The sequence below is a fragment of the Miscanthus floridulus genome, chromosome 19 (genome assembly GCF_019320115.1).
Source record: "Miscanthus floridulus cultivar M001 chromosome 19, ASM1932011v1, whole genome shotgun sequence".
Taxonomy (NCBI): Eukaryota; Viridiplantae; Streptophyta; class Magnoliopsida; order Poales; family Poaceae; genus Miscanthus; species Miscanthus floridulus.
The window spans coordinates 105,041,046-105,062,037 of NC_089598.1; the positions used below are offsets into that span (position 1 = coordinate 105,041,046).

At 46.5% G+C, this 20,992-nt stretch overlaps 3 protein-coding genes across 11 annotated transcripts; 1 reads left to right on the forward strand and 2 right to left on the reverse strand.

The window, feature by feature from the left end:
* Positions 1-376: 376 nt before the first annotated feature.
* Positions 377-10,744, reverse strand: LOC136528498 (uncharacterized). Of its 7 annotated transcripts, none has more exons than XM_066521464.1 (10): positions 10,545-10,744; positions 9,884-9,963; positions 9,171-9,743; positions 7,661-7,840; positions 2,389-2,718; positions 2,217-2,293; positions 1,762-2,125; positions 1,501-1,626; positions 1,272-1,397; positions 377-1,116 (listed from the first exon to the last, which is right to left on the reverse strand). In XM_066521464.1, the coding sequence occupies exons 3-10, from the start codon at positions 9,259-9,261 to the stop codon at positions 521-523; spliced, it is 1,890 nt and encodes a 629-aa protein (XP_066377561.1). In that variant the 5' UTR covers positions 9,262-9,743; positions 9,884-9,963; positions 10,545-10,744; the 3' UTR covers positions 377-520. The 7 variants fall into 7 exon arrangements, with proteins under 7 accessions (XP_066377561.1, XP_066377559.1, XP_066377560.1 ...); XM_066521462.1 differs by having other exon boundaries at positions 10,494-10,744; XM_066521463.1 differs by having other exon boundaries at positions 9,171-9,963.
* LOC136528500 (uncharacterized) lies at positions 5,765-7,571 on the reverse strand. 2 transcript variants are annotated; one of them, XM_066521469.1, is made up of 2 exons: positions 6,139-7,571; positions 5,765-5,898 (listed from the first exon to the last, which is right to left on the reverse strand). In XM_066521469.1, exons 1-2 carry the CDS (start codon positions 7,304-7,306, stop codon positions 5,885-5,887), a joined length of 1,182 nt encoding a protein of 393 aa, XP_066377566.1. In that variant the 5' UTR covers positions 7,307-7,571; the 3' UTR covers positions 5,765-5,884. The 2 variants fall into 2 exon arrangements, with proteins under 2 accessions (XP_066377566.1, XP_066377565.1); XM_066521468.1 differs by having other exon boundaries at positions 5,773-5,906; positions 6,139-7,565.
* Positions 10,745-14,952: 4,208 nt separating the features above from the next.
* On the forward strand, positions 14,953-20,432 carry LOC136529264 (mitogen-activated protein kinase 12). 2 transcript variants are annotated; one of them, XM_066522350.1, is made up of 11 exons: positions 14,953-15,499; positions 16,450-16,858; positions 17,037-17,164; positions 17,244-17,303; positions 17,599-17,748; positions 18,223-18,378; positions 18,500-18,637; positions 18,728-18,801; positions 19,209-19,310; positions 19,389-19,608; positions 19,831-20,432. In XM_066522350.1, the coding sequence occupies exons 1-11, from the start codon at positions 15,287-15,289 to the stop codon at positions 19,903-19,905; spliced, it is 1,725 nt and encodes a 574-aa protein (XP_066378447.1). In that variant the 5' UTR covers positions 14,953-15,286; the 3' UTR covers positions 19,906-20,432. The 2 variants fall into 2 exon arrangements, with proteins under 2 accessions (XP_066378447.1, XP_066378448.1); XM_066522351.1 differs by lacking the exon at positions 14,953-15,499 and adding an exon at positions 15,894-16,062.
* The last annotated feature ends 560 nt before the right edge of the window (positions 20,433-20,992 follow it).

A 20,992-nucleotide genomic window follows, 5' to 3' on the forward strand; every position in this document is an offset into this window, starting at 1 on the left:
ATATGGGCCATACTTAATGATCTCTTCATATCACACAGATTTTCAAGGAAGAAATCATATCCGGTGAGGTTCTCCACATTAATTCGAGGCTAGGGTGTAAAATAAGTTAGAAATGGTATCACAAAAAAAAAAAGTTAAAAGCGATGTGAAAATCTATCAGGGTTCTGCGTTTTAAAAAAAGGAAGAAAATCGATCAGGATGTGAAAAGGCAGTAACTAGCACTCGATCACATAGGGAGAAGGCATCCAGCGATGTTCCATGGTAATGGCTGTAGCCTGTAGCATACAAACTGGCCATCGAATCATGGAGCTCACGGCATAGACATACCAGTTTTTCTCCAACCTGGGCAGGTTCAACATAACACAGTAATCATATGAAACCAAACAATAGAGTATATAACGATTAATAACTTCTACACGGTCTTATGTGCTCTCGAGCACAATTGAGTTACTTATTTCTGTCAATGGGTTCTTATTTCTAACATCCATATTATCTGTCACTATCACTTGTTCAGCCTGATTCAGAAGAGCATGCCATAGTCAACCGCTGGCATTGCAGGACTCCAAGCCCATAACACATCGTCTTGGGCAATCGTGCTCACAGGGTCATCCATCAGAGCATCGCCAATAGCGGCTTCTTGAGATATTGGTTCATCTAATAAGTTGACCATCCCCGCCGACCTAAGATCATCATCCCATGCATTGTTACCTGCTTGCAGGACCTCTGGGGCAAGGCTTTGCTGATCTTGTGATCCTCCAACGGCGGCTTCTTCAGTCATTGGTTCATCTAATAAGTTGATAAGCCCCACAGATATCAGAGCATCATCCCATGGAATGTCATCTACTTGCCGGAGATCCTCCATGCCAAGGCTTTGCTGCTCTTGCGATCCTTGAGTTACTGGTTCATCTATGTTAATCAGACCAACCGATCTCAGAGCATCATTACATGCGTTGTCACGGAGGTCCTCTAGGCCAAGGCTTTCCAGCTGACTCATCCGAAATGAATCTGCTTCCTCCCGGCCATGAGAAGGGCCTGTCAGGTCCAGATCATTGCTGTCTAGGTGCGCCCAAGCAACAGAAAAATCCATTGATGCATTGTACTCCGGGTCCACATTACCTTCAACAACAAGAAAGAATTTTAGTCCCAAGCAAGTTATTGCAGGCTAGGAATGAAACGTCACAAGAGTCAATAAATAAAAGATAGAAAGGTATTAGCAAGGAAAACTAGTTAGGAGGACACTTAGTCTTCAAGCAGATCAGTGTTCATTGTACCTTCAAGGAAATTATTGTTCCCCATGGCGTCATTGTTTCCGGCAGCTTCAGTAAGATTGTTTTGTCCGACTTGATCACTTGTTAACAGGCTGCTTGAACCGGCGTTTTCTATGGATGCACCATATACTGTCTCACCAGCACAAAATTAGATGATAATAAGGTAAGGTATTAGCAACGAAAACTAGTTAACAGGATGCTTAATCTTCAATCAGATCAATGTCCACGATACCTTTGAGCAAATTAATGTTCTCCCTGTGGTCATTGTCTCTGGCAAATTCAGTACGGTTGTTCTCTCCCACCTGATTACTCGTTAACATGTTGCTTGAACCAGAGATTTCTGTGAATGCACCATAACCTATTTCACCAACACACAGAAAAGGAGGATAAATAGGTAAATAAGTTCTTTCTAAAGAGAAGCCAGCAGATTAAACTGCAGTTCTATATATTAATAAAGGAGTAGTAGAAAAGGTAAATAAGGTATTAGCAGCACCAGCAGTTTCGGGGGCTTCATTTGAATCCCCTGCATCTGTGATAACAATATTGTTCTTCACAGGCCACCGATGTTCGCACATGAACTGCCAACGTTTCTTTTTCTCAGAGAACACTCTATGCAGGTTATTTTCATACTTATCCCACATACACACAGACTCTGTGTCCTCAGTGTTCAGAGCCACTGTGTCCGCTGACCTTTTCTTCACCTCTGTCCACAGCCTTAAGAGGTACACTTCCGCGTCTGTCTCAACTCTAGGTGTGATGGATTCAGAAGTGCCTTCATCATGCCCCATTGGTTTTCTGCTGGCATTCTCTTGGCGCTGTCCTCCTTGCTTTGCATTCCGGTGGCGCAATCGATGTTTCTATATTACATTTGAGGAGAAAATTGTCAAGCAAGGGACAAAGTTAGGTCACAGTATTAAAGGTCAAACTAATGATCAATTAATCACCCACCTGGAGATGGCTGCCTATATGCTTCGCAGTCAAACCTTTTATATTCATCAGGTGGAGGATCCCCTCAGGTGTAGCATCTGTTAGCCACCCAAAAAAAATAAACAGGCCACTAATAAAATAACAAATAACTAATTTAGATTTCAAGCCATGTGTACGTATGAGCTATACTTACACTCATTCCCCCCAAGAGCTTTGACAGCCTCCAAGAACTTTTCATGGAGCTCAATGGTCCATGTGATCCGATTCCGCTTCTTTGGCTTTTCATATCCATTGCTTTCAGGATCGGATAAATCGTTTCTCTCTGGGATAAGCACTTCCTTGGGCTTTTCAGTAGATGATGAAACCATTCCATTTCTGGTACTATTAAGAGTTGGTCCTTGAGGTGCTGCCTTTTTAGACTTGTGTTCCAGTGCTTGGTGCCACAGAATGCTGAAGCTTCTTCTGTCCAGAGGCTTCAGCACATGGAAGCATGCACCCAGGTTCATACATTTGGAAAGTGCCTCTTCATCGTCACAAGAACACATTGCTGTCAACTGTAGAGTGATAGAATTGGGAGGCAATTGGCCACACCTCAATAGGAGGGGGCGCCTTCTGTTATATAGGGCCGGCTGGCCTTGCTTTACAAGGCAAGGGTAATTCCCTTGATTTACATCTGCTAATTATGGCTACAAATGCCGCAGCATATGGTAAGGGGCTGCGGCATATTCTATTGCCTAACACCCGCCCGCAGTTGCAGCGGGAGGCTCCCGGACGCAAAGACTGGATCGAAAGTCTCGAAAGAGTGCTGTCGGAAGCCCTTTAGTCATGATGTCGGCGAACTGGTGAGAGGAGGGCACATGGAGAACCCGAATCTCACCGAGGGCCACCTTTTCGCAGACGAAGTGAATGTCGATCTCAATGTGCTTCATTCGCTTGTGGTGGACGGGGTTGGCTGTCATGTAGACAGCGCTGACATTGTCGCAGAAGACAACGGTGGCGGAGGGCAGCCGGATGTGGAGCTCCTGGAGTAATTGTCGAAGCCAGCAACACTCAGCCACAACGTGAGCCACGGCCCGATACTCTGCCTCGGCGCTGGAGCGGGACACCGTGGTCTGGCGCTTGGAGGACCAAGAAACCAGATTGTCACCGAGATAGACGCAGAAGCCGGAGGTGGATCGTCGAGAGTCTGGACAGCCTGCCCAGTCAGCGTCAGAGTAGGCAGTCAGCTTGTCGACAGACCCGGTGCCAATGTGAAGACCCGAGGAGAGAGTCCCCTGTACGAAGCGTAGGATGCGCTTGATGAGCGCATGGTGAGGCTCGCGCGAGGCGTGCATGAAGAGGCACACCTGTTGAACAGCATATGCCAGATCAGGACGAGTCAGGGTTAGGTACTGGAGAGCCCCCGCCAAGCTCCTGTACTCAGATGCGTCCTTCTCTGACAGTAGATCCCCGTCGGCCGCGGATAGCTTGGCGTGAGTGTCAACAGGTGTCGTGGTCGGATGACACTCAGCCATGCCCGCGCGCTATAGAAGCTCGACAGCGTACTGTCGCTGGGAGAGGAAGAGGCCATCTGAGGAGCGTGTGACAGTGATGCCGAGGAAGTGGTGGAGGGCGCCAAGATCCGTCATGGCGAACTCGGAGCTCAGCCGAGCCATAATGCGCTGAAGAAGAGCCGAGGACGAGGCGGTGAGAACGATGTCGTCGACGTACAGTAGTAGGTAGGAGAGGCTCGTCCCCTCTCGTAGAATGAAAAGGGACGTGTCGGAGGCGGAGGTGACGAAGCCGAGTTGCCGGATGAAGGTGGCGAAGCGCTGGTACCAGGCCCGCGGAGCCTGCTTCAGTCCATACAAGGACTTCTGCAGACGGCAGACGTAGTCTGGGGCGCCAGGGTCGACAAATCCTGGCGGCTGCTGGCAGTAGACGGTCTCCTCGAGGTGGCCGTGAAGAAAAGCGTTCTTCACGTCCAGCTGATGAATCGGCCAGGCGCAGGACGCGGCGATGCTAAGTACAGACCGAATGGTGGCCGGTTTGACAACCGGGCTGAAGGTCTCGTCGTAGTCGACGCCCTCACGCTGGGAGAAGCCTCGGACAACCCAGCGAGCCTTGTGGCGAGCGAGGGACCCATCGGCATGGAACTTGTGCCGGAAGATCCACTTCCCCGTCACGACGTTGGCGCCGGGGGGCCGCGGAACGAGCTGCCAGGTGTTGTTGTCGACGAGGGCCTGGTACTCATCCATCATCGCGGTACGCCAGTTGGCGTCGGCCAACGCGCTGCGGTAGTTCGTCGGAATCGGCGATGGGGAGGATGACGTTGTGGCCGCCAGCCCTTCATAGTTGACGCGAGGGATGGCACCCGTCATGGTGCGGGTGACACGCGGCGGCGGTGGCGGTGGCGGAGCAGGAGATGCCGCCGGTGCTGGTAAGGGCGCCGTAGGTAGTGCCGGGGCGTCAGGAGCCGCAGGGGCTGCTGGGGCAGCGGCCGGCTCGAACGTAGTCGTCGTACGGGAGCGGCAGACGTAGACCCGTGGGAAGGGAACCACGCTGGGTCCAGGCGGGGGCACGTGACCACGCCCGCCCGGTGGCGAAGAAGGCGATGCCGCAACGTCTGAGGGCGGCTGCTCCACAGGCGTCGAGGAGAGAGTCCCACCTGCAACAACAGTAGGGCAAGGCACCGAAACCATATCGTCGTCGAGGAGGAAGTCGAGGGAAGCGGGGGAGGAGGTGTCTAAAGTGGCTGCAAAGGGAAAAGTGGTTTCGTCAAATATGACATGGCGAGAGATGATGATGCGACGGGTCGATAGGTCGAGGCAGCGGTAACCTTTGTGCGAGGGGGGATATCCGAGGAAGACGCATGCTGTGGAGCGAGGGGCGAGCTTATGTTTGGAGGTTGCTTGCATGTTGGGGTAACAGAGGCACCCAAAAACACGCAGATGACTATAGGTTGGTGGCTGGTTATGCAGTCGAGTGTAGGGAATTTCATGCTGAATGGAGGAGGATGGGCGCCTATTATGGAGGTAGCAGGCTGTTAGGAGCCCCTCAGCCCAATATGTGGGCGGCAGGGAGGCATGAAGGAGCATAGTACGAATGGAATTGTTGAGTGTGCGGATGATGCGTTCGGCTTTGCCATTTTGGGGTGATGTGTAGGGGCAGGAGAGGCGGAGGTGAGTGCCTTGAGCAGCGAGGAATTTGGTGGTGGCGGTGTTGATGAATTCAGTGCCGTTATCGGCCTGAACACATTTTAGGGGAAGATTGAATTGTGTTTTGGCAAGCGCAGGCAAGCTCGACTACGTGTTGGTGGACCTCAGATTTTTTCCGGAGCGGAAAAACCCAACAGTAGTGACTATAATCATCCAAACATACCAAGTAATATGAAAAACCAGACAGACTGTTGATGGGGGAAGTCCATACATCACAGTGAACAAGTTCAAAGGGTGCATGAGTTATGGAATGCGAGGAACTGAAGGGTAGACGCGTATGCTTGCCTAACTGACATGAGTGACATAGGGAGCGGTCCACTTTATTACAGGAAACAGCATGAATTTTATTAAGACGTTCTAATGCAGCAGGGGCTGGATGGCCGAGACGTTGATGCCACAGTGTCGACGAAGCAGCCAAGAGAGCATGAGATGGGGCGACAGGTGTGCCGGCAGGCATGGTGTATAGGTCCCCGTCGCTGTTACAGCGGAGAATCATGCGTCCCGTCCTGAGATCCTTAACAGAAAAACCATGTGCGTCAAATTCAAAGGAACAACTATTGTCGCGAGTGAACTGACGGACAAATAACAGGTTGCGGACTATGGATGGTGCGACAAGAATATTGTTAAGAGCGAAATTTGTTGTAGGTGTAGGAAGGACGGAATAACCTCTAGACGTAACAGGAATGCTAGTGCCATTACCTACTATTATTGAGGAGATGGAGGGGGGAGGCGTTGGGTAAGCATACCATCCGAGGACGTCATGTGCGTGGAGGCGCCGGAGTCAACGACCCAGGGCGAGTTGCCCTGCAGTTGCATGTTCTGCAAAGCAGCAATGAGGCCGGCTGCATCCCAGGTGCTAGTGGAGGTGTTGGAGCCGCCGGAGGACGCCTGGAGCGGAGCGAAGGCGGTGTGGGCCTGCGGGGAAGGCCCGAGGATGCTCTGGTTGCGCCCAGCCTGGGCACCAGGACCTCCAGGGGTGCCAAGACCTCCTTGGCGGCGCTGTCCAGGAGGGGTGACGCGCTCTCCAGGGGCCACACGTTCGCCGGTCCAGGGATTGAAGCCCCAGGGAACGCGTTTGTTGGTGCTGGTGCTGCCGGAGGTGTTGGAGAAGCCGTCGTAGGAGTTTGGGAAGGGCTGCCGGCCGCCCTTCTTGGTGTTAGGCCGCCTGCCGCCATGCTGCTGCTGCTGGTTACCGCCCTGCTGCTGCCGCTGGTTACCACCAGGAGAGGAGGCAACAGCCAGGAGGACGGTGGTGGCGCGCACTTTCTCCTCGTTGTGCAGACGCAGTTCTTTGAGGAGCTGGTGCCGGGCGTCGGCGAAGGTGAGGGGCTGCTTTCCGGCGATGGTGTCGGCGACGGTGGAGTAGACCTCGTTGAGCCCGCGCAGCAGATTGAGGACGAGGTTGGGCTCAGATACGGGCTGCCCGACGTCGCGCAGTTCGTCGGCCTTCTCCTTCATGCGAACGCAGTAGGCGTCAATGGACAGGTCCCCCTGAGTCATCGAGTGGAATTCGTGATTTAGGAAGATGGCGCGAGGAGCTTTGTTCGCCTGGAACACAGCGCTGATGGCCGTCCAAAGGGCGCTCGCCGTCTGCGTGTTGTTGGTCATGGCGAGGTTGAGGACGGCGTCGGAGATGGTGCTGTACATCCATCCGCGGACGCAGAAGTCAGCCTGCGTCCAGGCCTCGTCGGTGGGGCGCGAGGTGGAGGCGGTGGCGAGATGATGCAGCAGCCCAAATTTCCCACACGTGGCCTGGAACGCCGTCGACCACTTGGTGAAGTTGGAGGGCTTCAACTCAAGGGTCATGGGAACGTGGAGCTTGATGTTGATGGTGGCGAAGGGGCAGATGGCGGGGGCAGAGTCGGCCCCTAGGACGCCGCTGGTGGCAGAGGAGATGGCTGCGGTGGTGTCCATGGCAGGGAGGGGTGGGGGGGCGCAGGAGGTTTGGGCAGAAGGTGGAGAGGGGCCGGGAGATCAGATCGAGACCCGGACTGCTTGTAGAGTGATAGAATTGGGAGGCAATTGGCCACACCTCAATAGGAGGGGGCGCCTTCTGTTATATAGGGCCGGCTGGCCTTGCTTTACAAGGCAAGGGTAATTCCCTTGATTTACATCTGCTAATTATGGCTACAAATGCCGCAGCATATGGTAAGGGGCTGCGGCATATTCTATTGCCTAACATCAACAACAAGGAATAACCCTGGAACTATGAGTTTGGGATAGGTGAGAAATTCTTAAAATAATAGAGCTCTGAATACAAACGCTTACCGGTAAGAGGGACTTCAAGTTCACTCAGTATGTAATAATGGAGCAGATCAGAGTTTGCGGAAGTGCCTGGTGCCATATTGTTAAGATTAACATCCACCAATACCAAATCAAGCTCCGCTTCTTTAGTAGCCCCGCCTTCAATGAAATCCAGGGCCGCTTCTGCTGTTTGGAAGGGGAAAACTATGCAACGATAAGTAAGATTAAAAATTTGGAAAATTCATACCACAGTGTATTTAGCACTGTTCTACAATTAATGGACCCTGCACTTGACAAATAGGCCCAACAAATAATTTTTAATTAGACTCCTAAGCAAAACTTCATGGTGGGAAAATCCAGCGAGGCAGAAGGAACCAATAAACAACTATAACAAACAGGAGCTCCTCTCAGTGTTCCAAATGATGGATCTATTCCAGCATGCTTTTTTAATGTTCTTTGTTGGGAGCCTATCGAAATTAGTAAAGCTAGTAAAAGTCCAATTAAAAAATGTATTCCCACCTCCACATTTGAGTCCACATAATCCTCTACCGTACACCCAATCTTAAGCTACACGACAAAATGAAATATTCCGAAATTGGAATCTAAAGCGTCATACCGTACACCAAAACATATGATACGTGACAAAATGATACATTCAGTAATTGAATTTAAAGCGTCATACTATACAATCAAGCATATGATACACGACAAAATGGAATATTCAGAGATTGGAGTCTAAAGCAGCATACCATAAACCCAAACTTATGATATACGACAAAATGGAATACTCAGAAATTGGAATCCAAAGCGTCATACTGTATGCCCAAACTTATGATATACGACAAAATGGAATCCTCTGAAATTGGAATCCAATGCATCCTACTGTACGTCCGAACTTACTATATACGACAGAATGGAATATTCAGAAATCAGAATCTAAAGTGTCACATAGTACACCCAAACTTACGATACACGACAAAATGGAATATTCAGAGATTGGAACCTAAAGCGTCATATCATATACCTAAATTTATGATATGCAACAAATGGAATATTCTGATAACCGTAGATCGGAATCCAAGCATGCACTCACAAATAGGAAAAGACACCAAACATTCTTGTAACATAATATGCTACAGAAGCCCCTTGAATATCATATAGTAGGTGTAGATTGATTTTTAGGGCGGAGGATCTGAGTTCCTCTACTTTGTCAAGAGAAGGAATCCTTTAAATATTGCCAAAAATAGATCCAGGTCAACATGTTTCTCCCCCATCACCTTCAGGAATCATACAGACTGAAAATATGATACCACAGCTAACATATATAGGAATTCTTTTTTCAGGGAAAATAATAAGAGTTAGTTAGATATACAGGTTCCTCAGTTTTATAGAAGATTTATTTCTTGAAATGAATACTGTGCCTATTGACTTCCCTTTTCCCTCTAGAACACACTTCATTTTTTTAGAACAAAAATGCAGAAAAGGAAAAGGGGTTCCAAAATGGAATGCTTCAAGAATCAAGATCCACATGCACCTTTGAAGTTAAACTTTGCGAGCGTCTCAGAGATGGTCGACAAGGATGCTGGGTCACTATCCAGAACCAGCGCTGAAAGCCTTTCCATCATTCTGTCACCAAAGGGATTTTGAAGGCAACTTTGAGCTTTCTGGTGTGAGAGTGAGACCTTCGTAGTGGGTCAGAGGTAGGCACTCTTTATAAAATTAGAAAAAGACGAAGCTTCAAAATCTGTGAAATCGCTTTATTTCAATGGTAAGTTGACCTGTATTTGGACTGGTGCACAACAAAAGTTAGTAGATAGATACAAGAGATATTTTTCTATCCAAAAGCCTGTAACCATGTTGCTTTCAGGGCATCACACTCTTTGAGGTAATGAGGTATTAGTTTTCAAGAAAAACCTAGTATGAAACTGGGTAAAACATACTAACAGATACATGCAAACCTCTACTATTTTATTTCTTCCTCTTTGTTTCCAATTTGTAGCGTCAAATTTGACATGGTAAATATGGATGCAATTTCAGGAACCACTGAGTATCAAACTGTGATGGCAGTAATTGCCACAGCACCTGGTTTTGGAATGTCCTTGGGCATCTGTTGACAAAAGGACATGCAGAAAATGAAGGCAAAGGACAATAAAATCACATTAAATGAAGCCTCGGCGGATTCGGTGCCATTAGTTAGTATCATAATAATAATATAGTAGTCCCCTGGGACACAAATATATGGCATACCATATCTGTGGGCAGTCCAAAACGGCACACCATATTAATTTCAATCTTCTTTTTCCTCCCAAACCGCCCTGTTTACGTCTCTACGAAACCATGAGAGAAAGTAAAATGCCAGTCGTTGAGAGAGAAATATTTACTAGTCCTAGAAAGATATACGCCCGAAACACCACAACCAATCTGCAATTCCCAGTTCCATTCGGATAAGAGTTCCGCAATGACATTATATAAAAACTAACTCTGAAAAGATTCTGTTCTATTTCGTGCATTTCAGCAAATCTTGCCACAGTAATATTTTACAGCCGGTCCCCTATGGTTTACTAATGCAATATCCAAGCCTGTTCTCTGATTGCAAATATCATACCATAACATACTAGGACCAAACCTGCATTCATCAATCCTAGTAACAGGCAAGCCTGGGGCGCCAAAACAAGAAGAAGAAACCATGAAAGTAAAATATCCCAATGCTATATGTACTAAGTATTTCCACGACTAATTACCGACCGGCGTACGAAACTGGAAACGCACACGGTAGAAAGTACCACAAAAACCGCTATGCTAATACTGCGGCGCCGCTTAATTACAAACTAAGGGTTTGTCCACCGCAGACACTCACTGGTGGGAATGGAACTCAAACACAAAACGAGCAGGCCGGCGGCGCACAAACCGACAGACGGACGGCGGCGGCCCCGGTGACGCGACCCTGAGACCGCGAGGCCTGCCTACGGCGGGGGCGGAGGCACTGCGGGAGGCGTGTCCGCATCCACGGCGGCGCGGGCTGCGCCGTCTCTCGCCACGGCGCCCCCGCCATCCGTCGACAGGCGCGAACGGAGAGCGCTCGGGATGGGCCAACAAGACCTGTTGGATCGCGCCGTGGGCCGTGGGAAGGAAGCAAGGAAGGCCAGGGGAGCGGGCTTAGGTGGTGGGGCCCAGAGTAACGTTCGCTCGTTTGAGTCCTACTTTTTTTTTTAACGAACAAACAGTATTTTTTTCACCATCAATCAACCGATAATACTTTAACAGTGTTTTTCTCTCAATAAATTTTAACCTAACTTATCTGCCAAGCGAACAGGTGAACGGCGCGTGGCGGCGTGCTCGATCGGGCCTGCGTCGCCACACCATGATGACACCACACGCCACTCGCCCGCCAGGAGAAGGAGAGGAGATGGAGACGCGGCGGTGGACGTTACGTGGGGGGTGGAGGGGACACGCACACGCCTCCGGCTTTTCAGTTTCAGACGATTATTTGCAATTGCATGCGGCTGCTGGCCTGCTGCTGATGGATGAGGTGGACGTTACGTGGGGGGTGGAGGGGACACGCACACGCCTCCGGCTTTTCAGTTTCAGACGATTATTTGCAATTGCATGCGGCTGCTGGCCTGCTGCTGATGGATGAGGGCTGCAATACATGTAAAATGAATACTCTTCTGTTCTACAATAAACAAATCAATTCGTAGAATCATCTTAAGTCAAACTATTTATATTTAACTAATTTAAAAGTAAAATGAAAGCGACATCTATAATATTAAATTAATACATTATAACAACAACAACAAAGCCTGTCAGTCCCAAACAAATTTAGATAGACTATTAAATTAATGCATTATATTATATAAATATATTTTATAATATCTCTAATGATAAGTGCTAATTTAATGTAATAAATATTAGAGATCTTTTCTATAGATTTGATCAAGCTTGATATAATCTGATTTAACACCATTCTAAAAGTTAATTTAATTTAGTGAGCACCTACTAAGAAATTGTACATACCATCACTGATTAGATAAGAATTTTGGGTTGCATAAGGTTCTTTCTTATTTCTAAGTTGCACGGTACAAAAGCAAAATAAGTGCCCACAAACACCTACGCATGCTTACCTTGCCTCAATTGCGCACATGCAAAAACCTTATTCTTGTAATCAGCTTTGAGAGGCTAAGCGAGCAGATCAGGATCACCACAAGCGTCTCGATTCTAATAGACACCTGGTCTACCATTAAAATAGTTACTTCGTTAAATCATAGCATAAATTTAAGAAAATGCAAGTACATCATGCTACCGATGCCGAGAGTCCAAAACCTAGGTAGCTAAGATCTACAAACTGATATCTAATCAGTAGAACTATGCCCAGCAATTCACAGATGTGGTTTTATTTTCGTTGGTTGTGATGTGATTTGTTTTAGTCACCCGAGGGAGTGGTTGGATTTCAGTACACCATAGTCTTTTTAGGGCCAGTTTAGTTCCCCAAAATTTTGCCAAATTTTTCAAGATTTTCCGTCACATCAAATCTTTGGACGCATGCATGAAGCATTAAATATAAATAAAAAATAAAACTAATTACACAGTTTAGACGAAATCCATGAGACGAATCTTTTAAGCCTAATTAGACTATGATTGAACACTAATTGCCAAATAACAACGAAAACCGCTACAGTGGTATTTTGCCAAATTTTTTGGCATCTAAACAAGGTCTTAGTTTAGTCTGATGAAAGGTCGTCTCAGTAGTCACGTTACCAGTTTTTAACGAAGTTGAGTCGTTGGTCAGCTAATATTAGTTTGTTATTCTTATTATACTATACTCTTTGAAACATATGTTTGTTTTTTTCTCTCTTTTTAGATTATTTCTCAGTTCATTCAGAAACAGTATAAGCATACATGCCTCGTGATTCTTGAATCTTGATGCACATGTTGGTGAATGTTGATGATGACCTTAGTGTTAAACTATAGGAGTTACCTACCTAGCTAGCTATCACGTAGAGTCCATACTCTTCGTAGTACGCCATACTTGACCTTTGACGTACTGCAGACGTGCAACCTTGAAACATGTCACGTAATGCAAAAGCACTGATGCATCAATTCATCTGGCCCTGTGTACCGCATAGCACTTAGCACGTCGTTCCACAAATGTCTTTAAATTTAAATTTAATTTAAATTTGCTACCGTCAGGAAACAGAGTCCATCTCGGTCAGCTAATAACCTTTACATAATCCTTTTAAAAGAAGCCTTACATAGCAGTAAAATATCAGCCTGTTCGCTTGCTCGTAAACGATCGTAAATTTCCAGCCGGGAACAGTGTTTTTCTCTCACACCAAATCAGCTAGCAGTAAATAATCCACGATCGTTTACGGCCTCCCGAACAGGCCGTAGTATCTCTGGAAGACGACGTTTCAGAGAGTAATTTTGATTTGCATTCGGTTCTTTCTTTTTGGCAGGGACATCGCTTTTTGGCTTTTTGCTGATATGGCCTTTTTTTCTTCTCCCAAAAGCAGTGTTCTATTCTATTTAACCTTAACACTATACGAAAGGTGTAGAGAAATCACAAATAGCGAAGCACAACAATACTCTACTGTGTTTATATATCCATTGTCCATTCTTACCTTTAGCAACTCTAACCAAGCTCTCAATTTTTGCACCCCATATTCCTTTAGATAAAAGTCGTTCATCCATATTCCATTTCCTATTTTTCACCGCACTCCTACCGATCTCCTAAATTTACACCGTATTGTCATGGGTCATTGGTCCCACTTGTTAGTTTTATGGGAAGAGAAAAAATGAGGAATGGGAGAAAGAATGAGGGGCTTCTACATTTGGGGGTTTATGAGAGAGAAATGAGAGTGCCCCATCTATCATGAGGCTGAAATAGGGCTCGGTGGAGAGCTTTTTCATGTGTTTGAGCTCTGAGAATGAGACAAGGGCTCATGTAGGGCCTTAGTTGGAGTTGCTCTAAGATTTATGGGTTGTTTGGCATAACTTCTTGCAGCTCTGGCTCTGCCACCATAGAACACTGTAGCAAGGCGTCGGCGGAGCTACAAATCATGTCTCTGCTGACATCTTCTCTTTCGAGTTCTTTTTTGTCTCGGGAAATGAAACGACTTCTTGCTACATTAGCCCTACTGTGAATAGGAGGAGGAGCGGAAACCTTTAAGAGCCATACCAAACAACGCCTTAGGAACTGGGTTTCTCATGCTCCTCTCATCCTGTATTTTTGCTAGAACCAAAGCCGCTACAGTGAACAACACAACGAGGCAAACAGTGTTTCTCCCTACACCGTATACGGAGTAGATGCTTTTTTTTTTAGAATTATATACGGAGTAGATGCTTGACGTGCAACCATGAAACACTGTCATGCACGCCGCGCAAGCCTAATCATGCTGCCTGCTTCCTTGTCTGACTACTAATACTAATAATAACGCCGTTCCGATCCCGGCCGTCGCCTGGCATTTGACTGCCATGTCAGATCCATCACCCATCTGGAACCAGATATACAGTCAATAAGTCATGCGGTGCTAATCACGGTGGCCGTTGACCGAGCCGGGTGATTAGCACAGCAGCAGCTTCGTCTCTCGCTGTCGCGCACGCACGCTCCCAAAGCTGATGACTCCCGCGCGGTCATGATGCTCCGGTACGGTTTCTTCGTTCGTTGCCCATTTCTCCGATAGGCACCCTTCGCTTCTTGAGCAGACGACTGAATCCACCGCCATCCACCGCTCGCATAGAAATTGAAGCCTCACCCTTTGCATGCAACGCAATTTTTTTATGGTTCATGCAATGCAGTTTTCAGGAACTGACAGTTCAGGTCGAAGACCTCGACTGCGCAAGTGGTTGAGAGCGAATGTTCTCTGCACATGCTCCACTCCGAGTCATTCATCCGTGCAAGTGGAAAGATCCCATGACGACGCGGTTGCCGGTTGTAGGCAGCACCGCAGCAGGTGCAGCCTGCAGGGCCCAACGTGAGCACATGCACAGCTGGAGCACGCGATGCTATCTTGCCTCTTGCGAGCAATGCGTGCCCAGCCCATGTACCTGCAGAAGATCTGGTCTAGCATCGGGCTAGCAGCCGAGTGGTGCAGGTGTATTGCTACTGCTAGGATTTTTTTTTCTTTTTCTAGCAGCTACTATAATTCGGTAATGGCAATTCGGCACAGCCTTTTCCAGCTCCAGATTTGCACTCCACTATCTCCATCATCAGTCTGAACACTAATTCATTCAGCGCATTATCAGACGATAGAAAAAGGGAAGGAAAAGGAGAGAAAAAGAAATCGTCCATCCAATCCTAATAACTGGTATAATAAGATCCCGTTCCTTCCCATCACGCCCATCGTTTTCCGCTCTCCATTCCGTTCTGCTTCCGTCAATCCACTCCCCGGTCCCCACGGCGCCGACGACTCGGGCTCCCGGCTCGGGGATCCCCCCTTGCACTTGGACGGGAACAGCACGTCGGGGAAGGGAAGCAAGCGTCCGCGAGTAGGAACAGTAACTGACGGCAGCAAGAGAGTAGAGGAGGAACGGGACACGGGAGGAGAGGAGAAGCTTGCTTGCAGCCGGTGGACTGGTGGTGGTATATTGGTATATAGCTAGGCGGGTGAGCGGGCGGGCAGCCAATGCCGTCGGGCGCGCAGGGCTAGGAGCATGGGCGGGGGGCGCGCGATCGTCCACGGCTTCCGCCGCTGGTTCCACCGCCGGAACGGCTCCACCTCCGGCTCCAACCAGTCGTCCGTCGCCGGCGAGGGGGACGACGGCTCGTCCGATCTCGAGGTCATCGAGGACCCGGATCTCGTCGGCCTCCGCGCCATCCGCGTGCCCGAGCGCAAGATGCCGCTGCCCGTCGAGAGCCACAGGAAGGTGAGCGACTGAGTGGACCCGCCTCCGTTGCCTTGCCTTGCTTGCTTCTGTGCGTGGGGCTGGGTGGGGGCCGCCGGACGTCTCTCTGCCTTCCTCCTCGTGCTCCTTGATCCGCGGACACGGGAAATTTCTTGCCAAGATCGGATTTTTATGGGGTTTGGTTGCTCCCGTGCTGTGCAATTTCTTGCCGTGTAGGAGTGAGCGCCTCGTTTCCTTCCGCTTATTATGCATTGGGGAGCTGTGCGGGTAATGCTTTTGTATCTTCGATCTGATCCGTGCTTATCATTTTGATCGGGGCTGCTTTTGTTCCGATTTCTCAACTTATATGAAATGTTCAATTCAAGCACTTGTGTGAATTCTTTTGGTCCCTATAGATATGCTCCGACTGTAGTTGTAGTACGGTGCTCTCGTCTTGCGTCGTCAAACTTCAGTTAGCTATATATATCTCGGCAATTGCTGGCATCGTCCCGCGTTATACTGATCCTGAGGAACTCTTTTCCAAGTTGCCCACTTGTGTTTTTGATGATCTGACCAGCCGACCAGGGCACCGGGCTTCTAATAAGGTAGACTTGATCTGCACCTCTAGCTCCAGTTTCCCTTTGCCTGCTGCTGTTGAGTGTTGAGGACTCCACTGGCTCAATGAGAAATGGTCTTTCCCTTGCATGCGTTCCTACTGAATTTACCTCACCGCGTCTTCAGTGAAAAGGTCAATTTTTAGTTGGTTGGTCATGGCCCAGGTAAAAGATCCCAGCTTTATAAACTTGTAGATGCATGTTATGCGGCCATGTCATTTGCTTTGTTCACGAATAGCTTTCAACGACACACTACTGTTCAGTTTAACCATAGGTTGTTTCGCTCCAGGTATTTTGTAACCAGTCATTCTTTGGATGCCCAATATTCTGTATATCTCTGGTTAACTCCAATCTGTACTTGAATTTGTGATCTTACAGAACTCAGTGGAAATGGAATTCTTCACAGAGTATGGAGAGGCAAGCCAGTACCAGATCCAAGAAGTCATTGGTAAAGGGAGCTACGGAGTAGTTGCTGCAGCGGTAGATACCCGCACCGGTGAGCGGGTTGCTATCAAGAAGATCAATGATGTGTTTGAGCACGTCTCGGATGCCACACGCATACTGCGGGAGATCAAGCTCCTTCGGTTGCTTCGTCACCCAGACATAGTTGAGATTAAGCACATCATGCTCCCTCCTTCTCGGGGGGAGTTCCAGGACATCTATGTTGTTTTTGAGCTCATGGAGTCAGATCTCCATCAAGTGATCAAGGCGAATGATGACCTCACCCCTGAACATCACCAGTTTTTCCTGTACCAACTTCTTCGTGCTCTCAAGTACATACATGCTGGTAAGTATATTAGTTAGTGCCAACCACACTGTACCTATCCCATCTACCAAGACAGTTTTTATATTTTTCAAACTATCGTGGGCTCATCTGCTCATGGTTATCCAGTTTATTGTTTTTTAGGAAAATTATCCAGTTTATTGTTATGATAATGTGCTCTTTATGGTCTATATTGGTGCAGCTAATGTATTTCATCGCGACCTAAAGCCCAAGAATATACTGGCTAACTCAGACTGCAAACTGAAAATATGTGACTTTGGACTTGCCCGTGCATCATTTAATGATGCCCCTTCAGCTATATTTTGGACAGTAAGACTCTTGATGTTTTATCGAAGCATTCATGTTCCACTTTCCTATTTTTAATGTGCTTCTGCTTTTCTATTTGAAGGATTATGTGGCAACAAGGTGGTACCGGGCACCTGAACTATGTGGTTCCTTTTTCTCCAAAGTAATGTCTTGAGCTCTTGAATGCAATCAAAGTTAATATTGTTAGAGCACTATGTATGCTGTGTATGCCTGTGCATCTTGAAGTTTCCAATGCATGAAGTGGTCAATTGTGTAGTGCATCAGATTTCCCTTTTAGTGAATATTCTTGTAGTATACTCCTCCAATTATGTATTCTTTATATTCTTGTAGTAAACTGTGCTGAAGACTGAGGTGTAAAGTTTGTTTAGACAAGATTATGTTGCAAAATCCTTATGTTACAGCTATCCGAATTCTGACACGTTTTAATTTATATGCAGTACACTCCTGCAATTGATATTTGGAGCATTGGGTGCATATTTGCTGAACTTCTCACTGGAAGGCCATTATTTCCTGGGAAGAATGTTGTACACCAATTAGATCTTATAACAGATCTTCTTGGAACTCCACCATCTGAGACCTTATCTCGGGTACTACATCTCAATTCTTTGTGTCATTTTTGCCCAAACCTCCTATTATATCATTAAAGTAGCTAATGTGTTGTCTAACAAGACTAAGGGCCTGTTTGGATACAAGAGCTAATTACATGCTAGCTAAAAATTAGCTCTAGTGCATCCAAACAAAAGAGCAAAAGAGCTAATAGATGGGCTAATTTTTTAGCCAAATCTTCAACTAGTTGTTAGCCAACTAGCTATCCAACCATAGCTAATTTGAGCTATTTTTTTAGCCCCAACTAGTGACTAGCCATGTGTATCAAAACAGACCCTAAACAAAGGATCTATGCGAATATAATATTAAAGCACCATTTTATCAACAAAGTCCATTGCAAGCCACTGAAATATTTCCTTCAGGCTCCATTTCTTTGTTTATTTTGTGATGTCTGCTCCTTCTAGAGATTTCACATGCGGAGAAAACATCCATAATGTTGTCTACGATCTTTGCAGATTCGAAATGAGAAGGCCAGGAGATACTTGAGCTGCATGCGGAAAAAATATCATGTGCCCTTTACTCATAAATTTCGAAATGCTGATCCTTTGGCTCTTCGTCTTCTAGAGCGTTTACTTGCATTTGATCCTAAAGATCGGCCTACTGCAGAAGAGGTAAACTCAATCAGAACACACTTTCTTTTCCTTCGTTCGATTTGCTTTAACAGTTTCCATAAAAAGATGTTATACGGATATTTTGATTTTTGATACAATAAATTATTTTATCTTATTTCAGGCTCTAGCTGATCCATACTTTGCATCCCTTGCTAATGTGGAACGTGAGCCATCAAGACACCCAATTTCTAAACTTGAGTTTGAATTTGAAAGAAGGAAGCTGGCCAAAGATGATGTTAGAGAATTGATCTATCGAGAGGTAGGGAGCAATAACTTTTAATATATTTTCCTGTTTGTGTAAACAAGTATAGTCACCGTGCTTGAGAATTTTTTTTTAATATGCAAGCAGATTTTGGAGTATCATCCACAGATGCTGGAGGAGTACATGAAAGGTGGAGAACAGATTAGCTTCCTCTATCCAAGGTGCAGTACTACATTAGTTTTTCCTTCTAAGGTTTTACTACCATACAATGGGAATAGTTAACTTCAACATCAAACAAAGTTCACTATATACTTTGTGTTTTACTTGCATCCTAGATCCTACTCATTCATTGTCAAGTTGCTTGTCTTTCAGTACGATCGTTTGCTCAAATCTTACCTACTTTACACTTCCTCTCTTTCTGCCAGGAACCTATTTCCCCACACACCAAAAAAAAGTACAAGGATTGTTTATAGGAAACAATAATCATCCATTTTGTAACATTATAAGGGTGAAATGCTGTTTTTATTTCTATTGCAAGGAGTTGCTGGATTTGATAAAGCATGTATCTAGCATTATTCTTTTATCTAGTAGGATTGGTATGGTTGTTAATACTGCTATCTTGTTGCAGTGGAGTTGATCGGTTCAAACGGCAGTTTGCACATCTTGAGGAGCATTATAGCAAAGGAGAAAGAGGTTCTCCACTGCAAAGAAAGCATGCTTCTTTACCAAGGTACATGATTCAGGAGAAAGAGGTTCTCCACTGCACTTCTCAGTCGTGCTAAATCCTGCATGTCTTTGTGTATGACAGGGAAAGAGTGGTTGTATCGAAGGATGGTAATACTGAGCAACATATTAATGACCAGGAGAGAAGTGCAGATTCTGTCGCCCGCACTACTGTGAGCCCTCCAAGGTCAGAAGATGTTGACATGAATGATGTGAAATCCACAAGCTTAAGCTCTCGGAGCTACCTGAAGAGTGCAAGCATAAGTGCTTCCAAGTGCGTCGTTGTCACAAATAAACACCCAGAGGTAATGCTGAACTGCCTGAATTCAACTGGTGGCAGGTAGGCAGGGTGGCAAACTTTGCACTATCAATGTCTTTTTTTTATGGCATGCACACTGTCAATATCAAGAAAGGATGTGCAAAAGGACATCTTTGATTGATTTGTTGCATGCAAGCTGTACCTTTTCCTTTGTTCACTTTAGAGATTAGGTAGTGACCCCACCACTCATGTTTGGTTTCTCTGTTAGGATGATGAAATTCCTGAGGAAATGGAAGACGGCGTCAATGGATTGTCTGAACAGGTCTCCAGGATGCACTCCTAGGCAGGACTGTCCAGGCGATAGCAATCTTGGCATATGGTTTCTACGTGGTACACTGTATGCCGATGATATAGAGAACAGCCTGGGAAAGCGAAACACTCTATGGTACACTGCATTGCAAGTTTGAATTATTGTGTACACCCACAGCTAGTTCGACTTTACTTGGGTAGAAGAGGAATATGCCACCGTCTGATGGTCCTTTCTTCATCATCTGTATTTCCACCGTGTCATGCCAGCTTGGCGTGGCGTCTCTAGAAGCCCTGCATGGATTCATGAAGAATTCCTGAGATGTAGCACTAGCTAGTCCATGGAGGAAACAGAATGAAGTAAGGTCAGCCTGTCGACCATGAGATGTTTTCTTGCAATGAAGTCTGGACCTATGTTTGAGTTTTATTACAACGGCTTCTGCCGTATGAAGTGTCAGCAGTGTATCATCCCCCTTTTCCATTTTGAGGGGATATCACTACAGTGCACATTTTGAACCCGTTCGCTGGTCTGAAACTTAGATGAAACTGGCTGGTTTTGTGAGAGGAATACTGTAGCGGCTGGTTGATAAACAGTGTTTTGTGAGGAGAAGCAGCCGGCTGGTCCGGAAAAACCAGACCAGCGAACGCATCTGTCAAGAAAAAATGTGAGTAATTTCTCCAGTCATGGCTCATAAGTACACGTACATGTTTATCTTGGATAAAAATTACAAATACTAGTCAGTCATGGTTTGTCCTGAATAACCAACCTTCGGGTTCTGAACTTTCTTGGGTAACACCTTACACCTCCAGGCGAAGGTCACGAAGTAACTATCGAAACAATGACCCTTGATGCATTTACACAGGCATATGATTTTTTTTTTTTGGTTGAAAATTTAAAACTTCCGTTGCATTACAAATAAGTGACAGATAGGTTACAGAGATGGAGATCACGTTACCCCAATCGAAATTTTCTAGCACATGCTTGATATTACGTGTTGGGGAATGAGCAAGTGCCTGGTAAAGCACGAAGTTGGGATGATTGGCCGTCCTACTCTTTGCCAAAGTATCAGCAATCTTATTTGTTTGTCTACCAATTTTGATCACCGAATAGCTTTTTGCTTGGT

Bases quoted from the DNA above. Each gene is read 5' to 3' on its own strand.
- LOC136528500 (XM_066521468.1), bottom strand. From the start codon at position 7,306: ATGGACACCACCGCAGCCATCTCCTCTGCCACCAGCGGCGTCCTAGGG. The intron at 5,907-6,138 runs GTATGCTTACCC...TTTTCTGTTAAG, and splicing joins GCACATGACGTCCTCGGATG to GATCTCAGGACGGGACGCAT.
- LOC136528498 (XM_066521464.1), bottom strand. From the start codon at position 9,261: ATGATGGAAAGGCTTTCAGCGCTGGTTCTGGATAGTGACCCAGCATCC. The intron at 7,841-9,170 runs GTGCATGTGGAT...ATCGTTGCATAG, and splicing joins CGCAAAGTTTAACTTCAAAG to TTTTCCCCTTCCAAACAGCA. The intron at 1,117-1,271 runs GTACAATGAACA...TTGTTGTTGAAG, and splicing joins GAACAATAATTTCCTTGAAG to GTAATGTGGACCCGGAGTAC.
- LOC136529264 (XM_066522350.1), top strand. From the start codon at position 15,287: ATGGGCGGGGGGCGCGCGATCGTCCACGGCTTCCGCCGCTGGTTCCAC. The intron at 18,638-18,727 runs GTAGGGAGCAAT...ATATGCAAGCAG, and splicing joins GAGAATTGATCTATCGAGAG to ATTTTGGAGTATCATCCACA. The intron at 19,609-19,830 runs GTAATGCTGAAC...TTTCTCTGTTAG, and splicing joins TCACAAATAAACACCCAGAG to GATGATGAAATTCCTGAGGA.